At 38.2% G+C, this 17,932-nt stretch overlaps 2 protein-coding genes across 2 annotated transcripts; both read right to left on the bottom strand.

Annotated features, from left to right (window-relative positions):
• Window positions 1-323: 323 nt before the first annotated feature.
• LOC149317681 (proto-oncogene Mas-like) lies at window positions 324-4,964 on the bottom strand. Its single transcript, XM_089518964.1, has 4 exons — window positions 4,876-4,964; window positions 4,282-4,306; window positions 3,666-3,808; window positions 324-1,465 (listed from the first exon to the last, which is right to left on the bottom strand). Exon 4 carries the CDS (start codon window positions 1,462-1,464, stop codon window positions 460-462), a length of 1,005 nt encoding a protein of 334 aa, XP_089375090.1. The 5' UTR covers window position 1,465; window positions 3,666-3,808; window positions 4,282-4,306; window positions 4,876-4,964; the 3' UTR covers window positions 324-459.
• A 4,019-nt stretch (window positions 4,965-8,983) lies between these two features.
• Window positions 8,984-9,936, bottom strand: LOC149317680 (mas-related G protein-coupled receptor member H-like). The gene is given in 2 exon segments (XM_089518404.1): window positions 8,984-9,433; window positions 9,436-9,936. Coding segments are annotated over 2 exon segments (951 nt in total).
• Between the last annotated feature and the right edge of the window lie 7,996 nt (window positions 9,937-17,932).

Genomic DNA, 17,932 nt, shown 5'->3' with positions numbered 1-17,932 from the left:
AACTGCTAGTTATTCACAGCGTGATGAAGACCATGTTCTATATGGACATCATACATATATTACAGGTGAAGAATACCTCAAGGAAAAAAGGAGTTGGCTGAACTACTTTAGTACTAATATACATAAATACTCATACATTCATAGTCATATTTTAAGAGCTTAATATTCAATCCCTTGTTTGTGGGAAGACAATCCTCTCAACTGATTACCAACCATGGAAAAATGAGACCAGACACAGAAATTTAGGTTGAATAAAGGCCACTTTATTTGATCTATAACCTATTTAATTTACAATGAATCTGGAAGCCTTAAATGGTGTCTGGCTCTGCAGTACCACAGGAAACTACATCTGCTCTCTATCCATGGCAGCCATCAAATGCATATTGTTTCTGCACAGAGCCATTCGCCTCACACGTCCAGGTACAGATTATTTTTGTATTGGTTTCTGAATAATGGTGTTTAAACTGGGGAATCCATATCTGCCCCATTCCCTTCCTCCTCCTCCTTGAAAAGCCTTTGAAGGATATTTTTCAACCTCTCCCTTCTTTGGCCTCTCTTTTGTCTTCCAACCAGGAAATAAATGAAGGTGTTAACACTGCTGTTTAGAGATGCACCCAGGAAAGAGTACTGAGTTATACTGTGATATTTTAAATGGCGAATTATGAAACTGGAGATGAAAAGACAAGCAATCACTGGAATAACAAATATAAAGAAGAAGAGCAGAGTAAGTGAAATGGCAGTTAAGGCCTTCCCCCGTTTATGCTTTGGTGACTTAAAGCAGACTTTGATGAAGAGGATCAGAGAAGAGATAACCATGAGTGGGAGGCAAAGCAAGGGAGGCACAGCAAACTTTATGTATATTAGTCCATATATTTTAGTTAGAATGGCAATGTAGGGTGTTAGACAAAACAGGAAGGAAGTGACCCATAGAATGGCACAAACAGTAGTAGACAGAAAGGTCGGGCGGTGGCATTTATGCCAAATTGGGAAGAGGACAGAGACACACCTGTCAATGCTGATGGCTGTCAGTAGAAATTGGCCAGTGAAGTGCAAGAAGAGAAAAATGCTGACTGATAATAGTTCTGCCCACCTGGAATAAAAACCTGAAACTGCATTTCTGTTAGAAAATAAAAGCATTATATAAACAATACATTCAATAACCATGTATATGAGAACCCCAAAGTCAGCAACAGCCAAATTCAGGATGAATGTTGTGAAAGGATTCCTCTTAATGTGGAAGCCAAGAAGCCAGATGACAATCCCATTCCCCACAAGTCCAAAAGTGGAGATAAGCGAAATAAAGCTCCTGATAACTTTGCATTCTGAAGAAGAACAGAGAGAGGTGTACTCATAAAGCAAGTATATCTCGTATTCCTTTTCATCATTCAAAGGGGGAAGATAGGTGACACTATAATTCATCATGAGACTTAGGCTTTGGTTCTGGACAACTTCTTGTATGTTCATTCTAAGCAGGAAAAATAAAATAAAAGAGGAAGACAGTAAGACTCAGGCCTTGTTATCATGCTAATCATAATGAAACAAACAGCTAAAGATTTCTTTGTTGGCCCTATGCACTGGGTGAGTCTGAGTATCTTCTTTGTCAGGATGTAATTCTTTTTAATTTTTTTTCTCAAAGGAAGGAATAAGGAAATCTAATAAATTCCTCCTCATTGTGACAAAGTCTTTGAAAACCACAAAGGCTATTTACAATTTGGGACTTTGTGTAAAACCACACATGAGTGTTTTGTGCAGAACATGAAAAGGAAAAAGTTATAAACTACAGGGTTTTTTCTTCAGAGAGCATCCTTTTCTGCAAAGAAATATCATTTTCTGCACACAAAAGTCTGTTTCCTGTGCAGAAAAGGCTGTTATTGGGCATTAATATGTACAAGTCATCCATTTGTTTGTTTTACTTTGAAAACAGATGCTTTTGTACAGAAAGTGATACCTCTGTGCAGAATTTGTCACAGAAAAGACTGGAGAGAAAAAGCCTGTTTTCCACACAAAACAATCATAGCTGAATTTTGTACAGAATAAAACCTGAATGGACAATGTTACAATCAGTCTAGATTCTTATTGTTAGGCTTCTCGACACTAAAAAAAAGCAGTTTTTTCAATTATTTTTCAAATATTTCTAATATCCTTTTCATTTCTTAGGACCAATCAGAAATTTTCTTCTATGGTGCCTGATGACATCACAGATTTTCATGGAATATGGAGCAACTCTCCCTAATGCTGTTCTGCTTCCAGAGCCATTTCTCTGTTGCTTTCCTTTTTTATGCCTGATCTTCCAGTCCTGTTTTTGCTTATCAGCCATTTACCTTTAACTAGCATGTCATGGATCTTCCAGGATAAGAGTCAGGCATTTTTCCGTTTCTCTATAAGATTAAAACTATAAAAACTATGGGTATGAAAGTCTCTCCGTTTCCCTATATTTCATCAAATTCCTACCTGCATTACCACCATAAAGTGAATGTATGGTTTTCCCCAGATTGAATTTAAGTTGATGCCAATGGCAAATAGGAGTGTGAAATGATAGAATAATAATCTTTTGTTTATTCTGCTCTGGTCAGGCCCCACCTGAATACTGTGTCCAGTTCTGGGCACCACAATTTAAAAAGGATGTTGAGAAACTAGAGCGTGTCCAAAGGAAGGTGACTAAAATGGCGAAGGGTCTGGAAACCATGCCCTATGAGGAACAACGTAGGGAGCTGGGGATGTTTATAGCCTGGAGAAGAGAAGGTTAAGGGGTGATATGATAGCCCTGTTTAAATACTTGAAGGGATGTCGTATTGAGGAGGGAGCAAGGTGTTTTCTGCTGCTCTAGAGAACAGGACCCAGAGCAATGGATGCAAGCTTCCAGAAAAGAGATTCCACCTCAACATTAGGAGGATTCTATGATTATGCAGCAATATCAGAAAGATGCTCTTGGATCTTTGGATCCAAGTGCCACCCTAAACATTTGCATTCTTAGCCTCAGATGTGTGTTAACTTACAGTGACCAAAAAATCTCCCTCCACAAATATCACCTCGACTGTGAAATTCAGCTTCCTAAAATACATAGGTATTTATTTAAATAAATCAAATTTTAGCTATTATTATTCACAGAAGATGTTTGTAAGCAACATGCTGATGTCCTGTGAGCATTTAAATCATGAATTTTAAAGCAGAAAACCAAAACATTTGCGTTTTTAAGCAGGGATGTATGTCAGCTGATAGTGCCCACAGGGAGCTAAAACCTTCCTTCAAAATATGATCTCGACTGTGAACTTCAGGTTCTTAAAATACTTAGGTATCAACTTTTAGATGTCATCATTGCAGTAGGTGTTTGCAAGCATGATGCAGTTGTGAGAGTTTAAAACAAGAATTTTAAAGTAGAAACGAATTGCTTGTAATATGTATTTACATGCTCTTTTAACTGGTTTTTTAAAACTGGTGTTATATTGTATTTTAATCTGTTGTTATTCCCTTCGTCAATCCAGGAAAGGCTGGGAAATCATCAGCATCAGCATCATCATCCTTGCAGAAGGCAATTTTCAAACAGTGGGGATAATCAAGCACAACAGAAATTCTTGTCCCTCTCATGACTAACCCTCAGAGTAGATATCCAACATCCCCATACAAATGTAGAATCTAGAATAAACATAATTAGTTTATGTGCTGACCTTATTCATCCTTCACTTTGCATCATTAAATACACTTATTGTAATGTGTTTCATAGATAAACAACAGGTTATGTATACATCTGATATTTGGCAGTCTTGATTCCTTCAGGACAGGTAGCTCTGCTCACAAATTTCTTTCAGTTCTGTCAAGAAATAATAGTATGTTACTGGCAATTTCTTTAAAAATGAAAGATAAAGGTATATAGAAACCCATAGAAACAGTTGTTTGAAGCCTGGCAGTTATATCCAACTCCTAAGGGAGCATTTCAGTCAGGGAAGCAGGAGTGCATGTTTTGGGAAAGGCTAAGAATTGTTCTCTGACTCATTAGGAATTCAGTATGACCAAAGTGATTCCACCTAAACATTAGGAAAAACATCTTGATTTTAAGATCTGTTTGATGGTGGAATAGACTGTCTTGAATGGTGGCAAACCCTTGTAATTCTTCTCCTTTATTTCTCATATTTACATGCAATAATGCTTAAGACAGCTAACAACAAATACAAAATATACAAAATATAAAATACAAAGCACCTAATAGCATTACAGTTAAAACACCGGAACCCAAAATTAAAAAAAAAAACCCACAAGAAATGAATATTAAATGTAATTACATACCAGTAAAAAGGGAATAAATGCACCCCTTGTGTCAGGGATGATGGGAGTTGTAGCTCTTCACCTCTGGCTCGAACTCACCACCTTGTTACGCACCGGCGCTGACCAGTTTTGGTCAGTGGTTAAAGCTTTGCTCTAAAGCAGCAGAGTTACAGAGAATAGGCTGAAGACCCTGACAAACTCTCCAAGCCTTCTCACTCTTGCTTCCACAGAAGTCTTCCCACTTCTTCAGGATCCAGCTGGCTCTTGTCTCTTCTCTCAAGACACCAGACAACTCAGTAGTCTTATATAAAAGATCTACTTTATTCTACTATATACAGCTCCAAAACTATCCAATACAACTCCTCACTACTCCAATACTACCCACTACTACTACCCAGAATTAATGATTTCATCATCTCAGCCTTGACCATTTAACAATTCTCAGGTGTGTTCAATTATCCACTTTGCATTTCTGTCCTTGGCATTTAGGACTTGCTAATTGCATTACCTTCTACACCTGTGTGGCTCCTAATTGCTTCTGCTGAGTCATCCTGACTCTCACATACAAGTTTTATTTCATTCACTGTATATCCCATGTTGCTTTTTCCTTAACACCTTGAATTATAAACGAAGACTAGCCACAAATACATTAGATGCCAATGGCCTGTCTGCACAGAAAGTATATTTTCTAGGCAGTGGAGCAATGATTCAGATGTAAATGGCATGATCTCCCTGTCAGACGTCTCTGTGAAATGTTACTTTTTATTCACATTTCATTACACAATATTGTTTTCTAGCTCAGGAAATATCTCATATCTCATATACATATGTTTAGGCAAGATAATTGTGTTGATGAATCATAATCTCCTAGCATTTAACCACAGAAATCATGTGTCCAATAGAGCTACACAAATCATTGCACATTAACATACACACATTGTTTGAAGTTACAATTTTGCTTTCTCTTGTATTCACATTTTTGGGCCTCAGTTTCTTTCCATCCCAAATAACTGAAGAACAAATTTTGATAAATTCATAAGGGACAGAGAAGAAATGAATTTTTCACCCATCTGTACTTAACAAATGGAATAGGTACAGTTATTCACAGCAAGGTGAAGATCATGTTTTACAGATGAAGACCTCAGACAAAAGAGATTTTTACCCCACTTCTATACTGATATGGAAAAAACAGAGACATTCAAAGTCATATTTTTGGGAGCTGACCACTGAATACCATGGATTTGGGAAGATAATTCTCTTCATTGGTTACATAATGAGACCAGACACACACACAAAAATGGGTTAAATAGAGGTCACTTTATTACACCTATAACCTATTTACATTGAACCTGGAAAAGAGCAAGGATCTGTAGAGGCCATTTATTGTTATTGTTATTGTTATAGTTTATTTTTATAGTGCTGTAAATGTACAAAGTACTGTACATACAAATGATCAAATCAATAAAAATGAAACCTGCCAATGATGTACAATCTGCAAAATATATATAAAACAGTAGGTAATGATATAAGATAGGGGCAGCAAGTGAGAAGGGACGAATCCAGTATGGGGCAGTGGAGAGCCAAGGTCATGATGCATGCTGCTGAATGCTAAATGGAAATTAAAGGATGAAGATGAGAGAAAGGAAGACCTGCCAGAAGAAGGTTGAAGTAATCTAGACAGGAGACCACCAGATCATAGACCAGAGTCTTGGCAGTGGAAGTTGAGAGAAATGGCCGGATTTTGGCAATGTTGTACAGAAAGACTCTACAGGCTTTGGCTGTGGCCTGGATGTGGGGGATAAAAGACAGAGAGGAATCAAAAGTGAAACCGAGACTGTGGGCTTCCTGGACTGGTTGAATAGAGGTGTTGTCGACAGAAACAGAAAAGGAGTATTGAAGGGAGGACTTAGGTGGAAAGACAAAAAGCTCTGCCTTGGACATGTTGAACTTCAAACGCCGATGATGCATCCACTGAGAGACAGCTGTAAGACAAGATGAAATTAGCAGTTCAAGACTTGGACAAAGGTCAGGGGAGGAAAGATACAGCTGAGTGTCATCGCCATGAAGATGATAGGAAAAACCAAAAGAGCTGAAAAGTTTCCTAGGGACAATGTGTAAAGAGAGAACAGTAGGGGACCCAAAACAGAGCCTTGAGCAACTCCAAGAGATAGGGCAACAGAGAACGAAGTCTCACCACCTGTGACCCCTGCAAAAGATCTATCTGACAAATAAGATTTAAACCAAACAAGAATACAGCACCAATGTAGCTTCCCAAGGTAAAGGTTGGTTGTCAGACATGCTTGTACCATGGATCTGCTTATTTATAGCCCACCTAGGTCTTGCAGGTGCTCTCTAATTGTTGTATGCCTCCTATATAAATGCTACAAGCGTTTGTTTCTTTCTCTGCCCTGATGTCTCTCCATGGGGTAGGTATGGGTAAGTCTGACTCTTCCTCTGGGGCTTGTGGCTGCTGGAAATTCTGCTCCTGTGGTTGCTGAAGGCTCTGTTCTTCTGGCTTCTGGATCCTCTTCTCTTGTGGCTGCAGGCCTAGCATGTCCTCTGGCCTTTCAAGCTCTCTATCAGAGCTCTATATCTTAGATCCAGAGTCCATCTCAGGTTCCTAGAGGCAGGGCATGTCACTATCTGCCTTGAATACCAAGATACATCCTAAGCCTGTAGAGCCTTGCTCCTGAAGAAGTTCAAGTCATTTCCACTGAGGTGAATGACCAGAATATACCAAGGAGGCCAACTGCACTTCTGATACACAAGCGGCCATCTGCCATGACTACCACAAAAGTCATGCAGAGCCTGTAAACAGAGGGTCTTGCTTTTTAAGCAAGCCCAAGTCATTCCCACTCAGGCAAATGTCTAACATGCAGAGAGAAGTGCAGTGCACTCCCCAAACACAAAATGTCATCCATGAATACCACGAAAAAGATGCAGAGCCTGTAAAATGCGAATTTTATGCATGAGTAAGTCCCAGTCATTCCTGCCAAAGTGAATGACTAAAACATTTGACGGAGGCTCAGCATGCTCTTCAGTATAAGTGGCAAAATCAGTCCAATGGAAGCTTCTTCCTTTTGGCCACTCCACTGAGGCCTACTCACTCCACTCTGGGTGAGTAAAAATGGCCTCTTATGACTGAAAATTCCAGACAAGAGAGAAATATAATATTTGGGTTTCTATTCAGTCCTGGAGAAGGGTAATAATGCTTTCCCCAACAGCAGTATTTTGGTATAGTTAACCCAGCAACCAATCATTCATGTACATGAAATTGAGAAAAACCTGTTCCTGACACATTGAAAGTGTAAATTTTGTTCAAAATAAACTGAATATATTGCTCCTCCCTAATATCAAATAAGTAGTGCCTTAGTGCTAAGATTAAGAAAAATGTGTCCATTAGTATAGCAGAACTCAATACCTCTGCAAGCTTGCAAGGACTGCACCACAAAAATTAAGGCCTGGAAATAAAAGGTTGCTGCCACAATACAAAATGAAGCTCACCAAGGTTCCTGACATATATCTACATATATATAGGCGTGGTACAGACCGCTCCTTTTCTTGCTGAATTGAGGCCAGGGCAGCCTCACTGTTTCTCCGTGGTCCCGAAAAGGGGTGTCCTTGGGGCTTCATGCCCCAGGACACCCCAATACACACAGTCATGGGAGAAAGGGGCTGTGCTGGAATGAAGAGCAGCTCCTTTGTTGTGGTGCCGCAACCAGGAAATGGTGCTGCTATGATGCAACTTCCTGTGCACCACGTTTGGGCTCTCAGTGGTGGCGCCGGTGTCATGACGGCCCCTGTGTAGATGGGAGGCCACCATGATGCTGGCATGGTCTTGTACTAGGGTTAGGGGGAGTGCGGATGGTGTGCGCTCCCTAACCCTAGTATTGGCACAAGTACACCTCTTTATGGCGGTCTGTACCACACCATAGTTGGTAGCATACTTATGTATATGGTTAATAACATGTATAAACATACATACATATATACCTGCACATAAATATATATCTATGTGAAATTAGCCACACATGTATGTATAGTTACTGAAATCTATATAAAAAGTTAGTTAATAGAGATAGAAAATAGAAAGGAGAGTTTTTCAACTTTATATGAACCCCAGGGGTAGAGAATTGGACAAATTTTTCTATACAAAAAGAATTGTTCATTAAGACATAAAATAGACAGAATGGTGTTATTTTTTGGTAGAAAAACATTCTCTACATGCTATATGTGCCATCCTTAGCTCTGGATAAGGATAAACTAATGGGCTAGGAGAACAGCCATACATTTCAATGGAACCATGACTGGTTAGGATGGCAGGTTGGACCCCAGTTAATTGCCAAAGATCAAGTCAGTGAAACCAAAAGAAGACAATAAGGGAATTCTTTAATTTGAGTAGATAGAAAAATATAAACAGGGGCGGAGATAAGGTATTCATTCTAGTTGTTTGGGATTTGTTGTATATTTTGATTATTTCACCAATAAAGTCACAGAAGTGGGGAAATGATGCCTGGAAGAGGGATTAAAAATTTCCGGAGTCAAGTTTGGGGTGTGGCTACTTGCTTTGGAAATCCCTTCTTGCAAGATTGCAACTAATAAATAGACTATTGCTCCTTCACTTCTTTTGTCTTGATTAATTTAATTTGGTACTCTGGTACTTAGAAAACGATACCTCACAAGATACGTAGTGTTGGTATCTGGGGTTATTGAATAACAGAGTTTAAACTGGGGAGTCCATATCTGCCCCATGCCCTTCCTCTTCCTTGAAAAGCCTTTGAAGGATATTTTTCATCTTCTCCCTTCTTTGGCCTCTCTTTTGTCTCCCAACCAGGAAATAAATGAAGGGGTTAACACTGCTGTTTAAGGCGGCACCTAGGAAAGAGTAATGAGAAACTCTTTGATATAGTTTTATGTCAACTAGAAACGTGAGAAGAAGAGAAGAAAACACTGGAAAAACAAGTATAATGAAGAACATGAGAGTAAGGAAGATGACTGTTAAGGCTTTCCCCCGTTTATGTTTTGGTGACTTAAAGCAGACTTTGATGAAGAGGACCAGGGAAGAGATAATCATGAGTGGGACACAAAGCAAGAGAGTCACAGCAAGCAGTATGAATAATATTTCATATAGACTAGTTATAAAAGTAATGTAGGGTGTTAGACAAAACAGGAAGGGACCCATAGGAAGGCTCATACACTAGTAGACAGAAAGGTCGGGCGGTGGCATTTATGCCAAATTGGGAACAGGACAGACACACACCTGTCAATGCTGATGGCTGTTAGTAGAAATTGGCCAGTGAGTTGCAAGAAGAAAAAGATGCTGATAGATAACAGCTCTGTCAACCTAGAACCTATATTTGTGTTTGAAAATAAAAGCATTATATAAACAGTACAATCAATAACTATGTATATGAGGACTCCAAAGTCCGCAACAGCCAAATTCAGGATGAATGTTGTAAAAGGATTCCTCTTCATGCAGAAGCCAAGAAGCCAGATGACAGTTCCATTCCCCACAAGTCCAAAAGAGCTGATCAGAAAAGCAAAGCTATTGATAACTTTGCATTCTGAAGAAGAACAGAGGGGGGTGGAACCATAATTTGAGTTGTTGTCATGTGGGAATCCAGTTTCATTGTGCATATAATAGTCTCCATCATCCAACGGGGCCAGAGATGCCATGCTATAATTGGTCATGAATCTCATTCTTTTCTTCTAAGCACCTTCTTCTATGTGCATATAGAGAGAAAAAAAGAGGAAGACCATTAGACTCAATTTCTGCTATCATGTTGAACCATAATGAAACAAATAGCTAACGGTTGTATTCTTGGGCCTGTGGGCTGGGTGAGACTGAATATCTTCTTTTTTGGGATGTAATTCTTTCTTAATTTTCTTCTCTTTGGCGGGGTACAGACCGCCGCTTTGCGGCGGTCTGCCGCCGCCGCCAGTAGGTCCGCGGGGGAGCCGGAGCCTTCAGACGGCCCGACTCCCGCGCGGACCGAAAAAGAAGCTCCAAAATGGAGCTTCTTTTACCGTCGCGTTTGCGACGTAGCGAGGCGCCAGGGGCGCGCTCGCTACGTCACAAGCGGCGCGACGCGTACAGACGCTCAGCGTCCGATACGCAAAGATGGCGGCGCCCATGTGGAAGGGGCACCGCCATCTTGTACGTATAGGATACGTGCTAGGGTTAGGGGGGTGCGGAAGCACCGCCCCTTCCTAACCCTAGTACGTATTCTATACGTACTAAATGGCGGTATGTATCCCGCCTTTGTCTGTGTAGAATCACAAATGAGTGTTTTGCACAGAATGCAGCCATTCCTGTGCAGAAAATGGCAAGGAAAAAGTTAACCAAGTACAGCTATTTCTGTGCAGGGAAAAGACTTTTCGGCAAAGAAATGTCATCACAGGCTGGTTCCTGTGCAGAAAAGGATATTATAGGCGATGTATAATGTGCAAATCATACATGTGTTTGTTTTACATATAAAACAGTCTTTTCTGTACAGAAAGGATACTTCAGTGAAGTACTCTTTTTAGAAAAGACTTTTCCTGCACTGAAAAGGCTGTTTCCCATGAAAAACTACCACATGTGGATTTTGAACAGACTAAATCCTCACTGGAAACAACTACAATCACTCCATGAATCTTCCAAGATAAGAGTCAGCTATCTGTCTGTTTCCTCAAAAGATCAAAGGTATATAAATATAGATATGAAACTCTTTCAATTCCCTAAATTTCAACAAATTCCCACCTGCATTCCCTTCTTTGATTAAAGGTGTGGTTTTCCCTGAATGAGGTTAAGTTGATACTATTTGGGGCAATGGCAAACTACTTTTTCAGAGCTCAATATTGTCTGTGGGGAAAGTAGTTTGTCAGAAGATTCAGACTGTTGAGTGGAATTTTAGAAGCCTGGCATCTAGAGATGGAAAGAATGTTCCAAAATACTTTAAAGAAAAAAGCCATCAGATATATCTCAACTGACAGGAAACTCTCATGAGAAATATCCTGCACTGATATGAATTTTTGGAGAACTTATTCTTAAAAAAATTCGCACATGATTTCCTTGGACAGAACCCAACATTTACTGCTCAGGAAAAAGCAGTTTATGTGGCCTCATTCCCACTACAGAATAAATCATTTTTGGAGTCAAAACGATGATGCGATTTAGTGCTGAATAGATGTTCACACTATTTGAGCCTTTGATTTACCTGCCTGTTTCAGTTTAATCCATTTCGCATTCACATTGATGGAACGATTCAACATGGAGTTCCCTAATAGGGGTGACTGTGCCCCATGAACTGATTCCAATCTGCAATTGTTCACACAAGTGCTGAATCAATTTATTGCAAAAACACATGGGGAATTTAGCAGATCTGGAAGAAATGCTTCAAATGGGTCTATCACTGGCCACCCTTGACAAACCATGCCAGGGATTCGGCGCAAGGGCAAACAAGGCCCATTTAAACCAGTTCAAACAAGTTTACAAATTGGTTTATTATGTAGTGGGAATAGGGCCTGTGATATTTACTTCATATTTACTTCACATCCATCCATGTGAAGAACCCCTGCTGGCATCAGAGTGAGGCTGCCACTCATCACATTGAAACAGGGCAAGGAGAAGGGAGAGAATATTTTCCAGGAAAGTTACTCCCATAGCTTAGTCTTATGCAGCAGTATCAGAAAGATGCTCAAGTATCTGGATCAGTACAACCAAAACATTAGCATTCTTAACCTGGAATGTGTGTCAGTTTATTTTGCCCATGGAGATGCCCAAAAAATCCTCTAAAATATGGTCTCAAGTGTAAAATTCAGGTTACTAAAATACTTAGGTTTCAATTTTTTAGATGTTACTGTTGCAATAGGTGTTTGCAAACATAATGCTGTTTTCTTGTTAGATTTTAAATCATGAGTTGTAAAGTAGGAACTGAGAGTTTAAATATGTATTTCCATGGTCTTTCAATTGGTGTTATGTGTTTTTTAACTGGTCTCACGTTGTTGTATTTTAATGGGATGTTGTTCCCTGCCTCAATCCATAGGACAAGATGGATAAGAAATAACAAGAACAAGAACAAGAACACTGTGCAGAAGACAATATTCCCCCAGTGAAGAGTTAAGGATGACAGACATGTTTGTCTCGCTCATGACTACAGTTCAGTGGGGGTGTCTAAGAGCGCAATGCAAATGTAGTTGTATATACAGGAGGTTTTATTTGAATAAATATAGGTAGTTTATGCATTAATCTTATAATCTTATCCGTCCTCCTTTTACATTGCTAAATACACTTACAGTAACAGGCTTCCATGGGGACAAGCAGGTTACAGGCTCACCTGATACTTGGCAGTCTTGACTATCTCAGGACAGGCAGCTCTGCTCATAAATTTCTTTTAGTTCTGTCAAGGAATAATATTATGTTAGTAGCAATTCCTTTAAAAATGCAAATAAAAGGCATATAGAAACCCCATAGTTACAGTTGTCCTGGAGTTGGACAAGCATGTTTTGGGAAAGGCTAGGAATTGTTTTCTGATGCCAGGAATTTACTATGACAAAAGAGATTCCATCTTAACAACAAGGAAACACATCTTGATTGTGAGAGCTGCTTGATGATGGAATAGACTGTCTTGAAGGGTTGCACCCTTGTCACCCTTCTTCTTCTTCTTTATTTATCATATTTATACACAATAATGCTTAAAACAACTAATAGAAAAATATACAAAATATAAACTACAAAGCACCCAATAGCGTTACAGTTAAAACATTGGAAACCACACTTCTTCAAAACACAAAGAAATAAGTATTAAAAAGAAATTGCATACCGGTAAAAGAGGAATAGAAGCACCATGGAAGTAAAAAACAAAACTAGCCACAAATACATTAGATGCCAAACACTTGTCTGGAAAAAAGTGTATTTTCTGGGCAGGGAGGAATGACCCAGATGGATGTGGCATGGACTTCTTGGCAGCAAAAATCTTATTTTTTTATACACATTTCACGACATGATATTGATTTCAAGTTCAGGAAACATCTCATATCTCATCTACATATGTTTGGGCAAGATAATTATGTTGGTGAATCATAATCTCCTAGCATTTAACTGCTGAAAAATGTGTCCAGTACAGCTACACAAACTGTTGTACATCAATGAATATGCTCTATTTAAAGGTACAGATGGGAGAAATCTGTCAGTTTTGATTTTCCTTGTATTCACATATTTAGACCTGTTTCTTTCCATCCCAAATAAGTGATGATTGAATTTTGATAAATTACCTAATTTGATAAATTAGTGTTGCCTGTTGGCTCCTCATCAGTTTAATCTATTTGTAGCTGATCTGCCTGCCTTTATGACCACAGTAGATTCTCCCACCTTCACTGGGAAATCGCCTGCTTTTTGTACTCCGATATGCCAATGATACTTTATTACTCTATCTCAGGTGGGTATGGTAAGAGCCTTGAAAAAATTCTCTGAATATTGTAACAAATTTCACCTACAGGTAAACTTCAAGAAGTCCAAAATATTGGTATTTTCTAAGAGATTTGTATCAAGAATGTGGAAGGTTGGTAATCAAACAATTGAGCAGGTCAAAAAGTATGTTTACCTTGGTGTCCTTTTTCATTTTAACTGGCAGTGGAGTAAACAGAGAGATAAAGTAATACAAACAGAGAAAATGTCGTTGGCGGTTATGCAATCTTTTTATTATAAAAAAGACAACCAGGATACTCTAGCAGCCTTAAAAATTTACAAAACCAAATTAAGACCACAATCACTTTACAGCATATTCACCTGGATTCCAGCCTGTAATAAGGAGATTGAACATTTGCAGACACAAATTTTCAGGAGACTATTATCTGTACCTTCATGTGTACACCATCTGACTTTCTATGTGGAACTGGGATTGAACGCTCTAGAAACTGAAGCCTGTTGATGAGTTATAGGTTTTGGTTTAAGATACATTTCAGGCCTAATAGATCCAGTCTTTTATGGTTCCTACTATCTGACGTTTACTATGCCAGTTGGGCTAAATTTTATGATCGTAAACTAATTTCTGTGGGTTTAAATCTGGATCCTCTCCTTTTAATAACCGAAAAGGAGTGCGTTGAATCTATTAGGGTCTGCCTTGCAGAGAGAGAACATCAAATGACATATCCAACTCCTCCTAGAGTGTGTTCTCCAGTGATGCTCCGTATCACCCCCCTCTGCAAGGTAAGATTCCAGATTATTTTCAAGCCCTTTCATTGCTGGTGTTGAGGAAGGCCTTTTTGTTTGTACATCCTTCAAATGTGACCTGGGGCAGATATTTGCAGACCCCATTTTTGAGTTGTGTATGTCACTGTGATCCAGGTCCAGATGTTCTCCATCATATTCTATTGCTTTGTCCATTGTATATAATTCAGAGGGGAAAATTGTTAAGAAGGTTATTGGAAAATTTCAAAATTTATATGGAATAATAAAAAAAACCCAGAGTTAAAATGAAAGTCTTACAAGACTCATCTGATAAAGGAGGACAATCATTACCTAATTTAAAATGGTATTATTATGCTTGTGCACTTGATTGGTTGACAGACTGGATTAGACTGGACAAAAATAGAACGTTAAATTTGGAAAGGACAGAATTAAAATTTGGATTCCATGGTTATTTGGTTTATGAAAAAATTAAACTAGATGTGAACTTTAATAATCATTTCATAAGGAAGTCCCTCTTATGAATTTGGTTCAAATATAAAGATAGATGGTTTCCTAAAATCCCAATATGGGCCTCTTCTAATAAAGTGATATTTAGAAGAGAAGAATTAAAGAAAAATTATTGGGTAAGTTATGCTGATATTATAAAAACACAACAAGGTAAAAGGGTAATGAAAACACAGGCTGAATTATTAAATGAAGGGTTTACCTGCAATCGGTTTTCATATAGACAATTAAAGGAAAGATTTTTGATGGGTAATAAAATTAATGGAATTGGACCTGTAGAATCGGAATTGGAAAATATTATAAAAAACCCTAAAAACAGATTTCAAAATTATATAAATTAATCCTTAAATTTGAATTAGAATAAGAAAGAGTTAAAGAATTTATGATTAAGTGGGCTGTGGATTTAAATGAACCCATACAATTGGAATACTGGAAAAGTCTATGGCAAACAAAAATAAAGCAGACACCAAGTGTGGAATCAAGAGAAAATGTGTACAAATCAGTATACAGATGATATCTAACACCATATAAAATATCAAAAATGTTTTAAAAAAATAAAAATAGTTTCTGAAAATGTAAAAAAGAAGTCGGTACTTACCTACATTGTTGGTGGAACTGTCAAAATTCAAAAATGTATTGGAAGAATATCCATTTTGAGATGAATTTTTAAAAACTTTAATGTATGAGCAGATCCTAAAATGTATCTCTTGAATAAAACAGAAACTTTAAATTTGGAAAATATAAAAGAAAAACCATTATTTTATATGATTATCGCAGCAAGGATTATATTTGCACGATATTGGAAGTCTGAAGAAATTCCTACAGTGGAAGAATGGAGACTAAAAGTCATGGAGGTATATGAAGCGGATAAATTATCCACCTTGATGGAAAAAGATTCATTAGAAAACTTTTATAAAGAATGGGACCATGAAAGAACTACATACAATCATTAAAAAAGGAGAATTACATATAGCATTGTTAAGAGATTAATTGTGTTATAAATATACAATTTGGTGTAAAATTATACTATTTAAGTAGCTATAAAGAATATATAAACAGAAGATAAAACACAAATGGTTGGTAGAAAACTGGTAGAATCTAATGGTTGTTGTTTATAAGTTATAGAAAAGAGTCAGTGTATTAACTATGGTTTACTTTGGGAGGGAAACTTAGTAATTTTTAGGAAGTGCATTGAAGGATAGTTAAAACAATTTATTTTGAACACATGATTTGTTGATTTTGTAAGACTGAATTGCATGTATTGGAATATTAATTTTTTGAATATTTTTTAAAAGGAAAACAACCTCTGGGCTCTATCCTTGGAAGCCATCAAAGCTGTACTTTTTCCCACAGAGCCATTCACCTCACATGTCCAGGTAGATATTATTTTTGTACTGACAAAGGTAGTCTTGGTTTCTGGGATCATTGAATAACAGTGTTTAAACTGGGGAGTCCATATCTGCCCCATGCCCTTCTTCTTCCTTGAAAAGCCTGTGAAGGATGTTTTCCATTTTCTCCCTTCTTTGGCTTCTCTTTTGTCTTCTTTTGTCTAAATGAAAGGGTTTATACTGCTGTTTAGAGATGCACCTATGAAAAAATACTGAGTCGCCCTGTGATAGTCAGCGTCGGTCATTATATACATGTAGAAAAGGCAAGCCATCACTGGAAAAACAAATATAAAGAAGAAGAGCAGAGTAAGCAAAATGGCAGTTAAGGCCTTCCCCCGTTTATGTTTTGCTGACTTAAAGCAGACTTTGATGAAGAGGATCAGAGAAGAGATAACCATGAATGGGAGGCAAAGCAAGGGAGGCACAGCAAGCAGTATGAATAATATTCCATGTAGATGAATTAGAATGGCAATGTAGGGAGTTAGACAAAACAGGAAGGAAGTGATCCATAGGAAGGCACACACAGTAGTAGATAGGTAGGTTGGGTGGTGGCATCTATGCCAAATTGGGAATTCTCTTTACTGTTAGAATCATGTTGTTCCTAAGTGTCTTCAGGTCAACTCCTATTATGTCAATTTGGTTGTATTTATACAAAAAGGATTTGACATTGCCATCCTGTAAGGCTGAGAAGGTGTGACTTGCCTATGGTCATGGTTTTTATGGCTGAGTGGGAATTGGACTGATTTTTTTCCACTCCTCAGAATACTAGCCCATCACTCAAACTACTACACCACACTAGCTCTCTAATAGTATCAATTATATCTTACCTCCATATTCCCATGAACCCATGGTTAACAAATTATTTATGTACCTCTGGGTACCAGGCAGAATTGTTGTTGTTTAGAGTAGTTATGGAGTATTTTTTTTTAAAGAAATTGCTACATTTAGCAAGCAAAATATACTTGTGAAGGATACATGGAAAAGGATGGTTAGTTTTGTTCCCCATTTTCCTTTCCAAATAAAATAGAACCCTATAATCCTAGAGTTGGAAGTGATCACAGGGGCCATCCAGTCAACCTCCCTGCCATTTAAGAACATACAATCAAAGCACCCCTTACAGATGGCCATCCAGCCTCTGTTTAAAAACCTCCAAAGAAGGAGACTCCACCTGATTCCAAGGAAGTGTGTTCCACTGTCTTACAGCTCTTACTGTGAGGAAGTTCCTCCTAATGTTTAGGTGGATAAGTAGAATATTACATACAGACAATGTGAATGTAGCAGCAAGCTCCAGCTGTGATTTCTATTTGTTCAACTGCAGACATGCACAGAGCCCTAGATGTGCAGAACTGTCTCAAGCATAGATTCTACCATTGGATGTTACCCCAAGATGATACCATGGAATGTTACCCCAATCACAGAGACAGATGTATACACAAAGAATCAATCTTATCCTCAGTTTGAATGCTTGTGGGCAGCATGCATAATCCCCTTGCACTCTCCACATGGCTGATAAACCTATTCACCATCCTAGTGAATTATATCACCAGTCATTTTAGGTCTATGTTCCCTATTATGTCTTTGGTGGCTCTTCAAATGCTAATGCAGAACT

The sequence above is a fragment of the Sceloporus occidentalis genome, unplaced genomic scaffold, assembly GCF_023333645.1.
Source record: "Sceloporus occidentalis isolate IW3139 unplaced genomic scaffold, rSceOcc1.0.p SCAF_3, whole genome shotgun sequence".
Taxonomy (NCBI): domain Eukaryota; kingdom Metazoa; phylum Chordata; class Lepidosauria; order Squamata; family Phrynosomatidae; genus Sceloporus; species Sceloporus occidentalis.
The sequence above is the reverse complement of the archived record's forward strand: the minus strand, read 5'-3'. Positions and strand labels throughout refer to the sequence as shown.

What these genes read in the sequence shown, in the direction of transcription:
- LOC149317681 (XM_089518964.1), bottom strand. Translation starts at nt 1,464, where the DNA reads ATGAACATACAAGAAGTTGTCCAGAACCAAAGCCTAAGTCTCATGATG.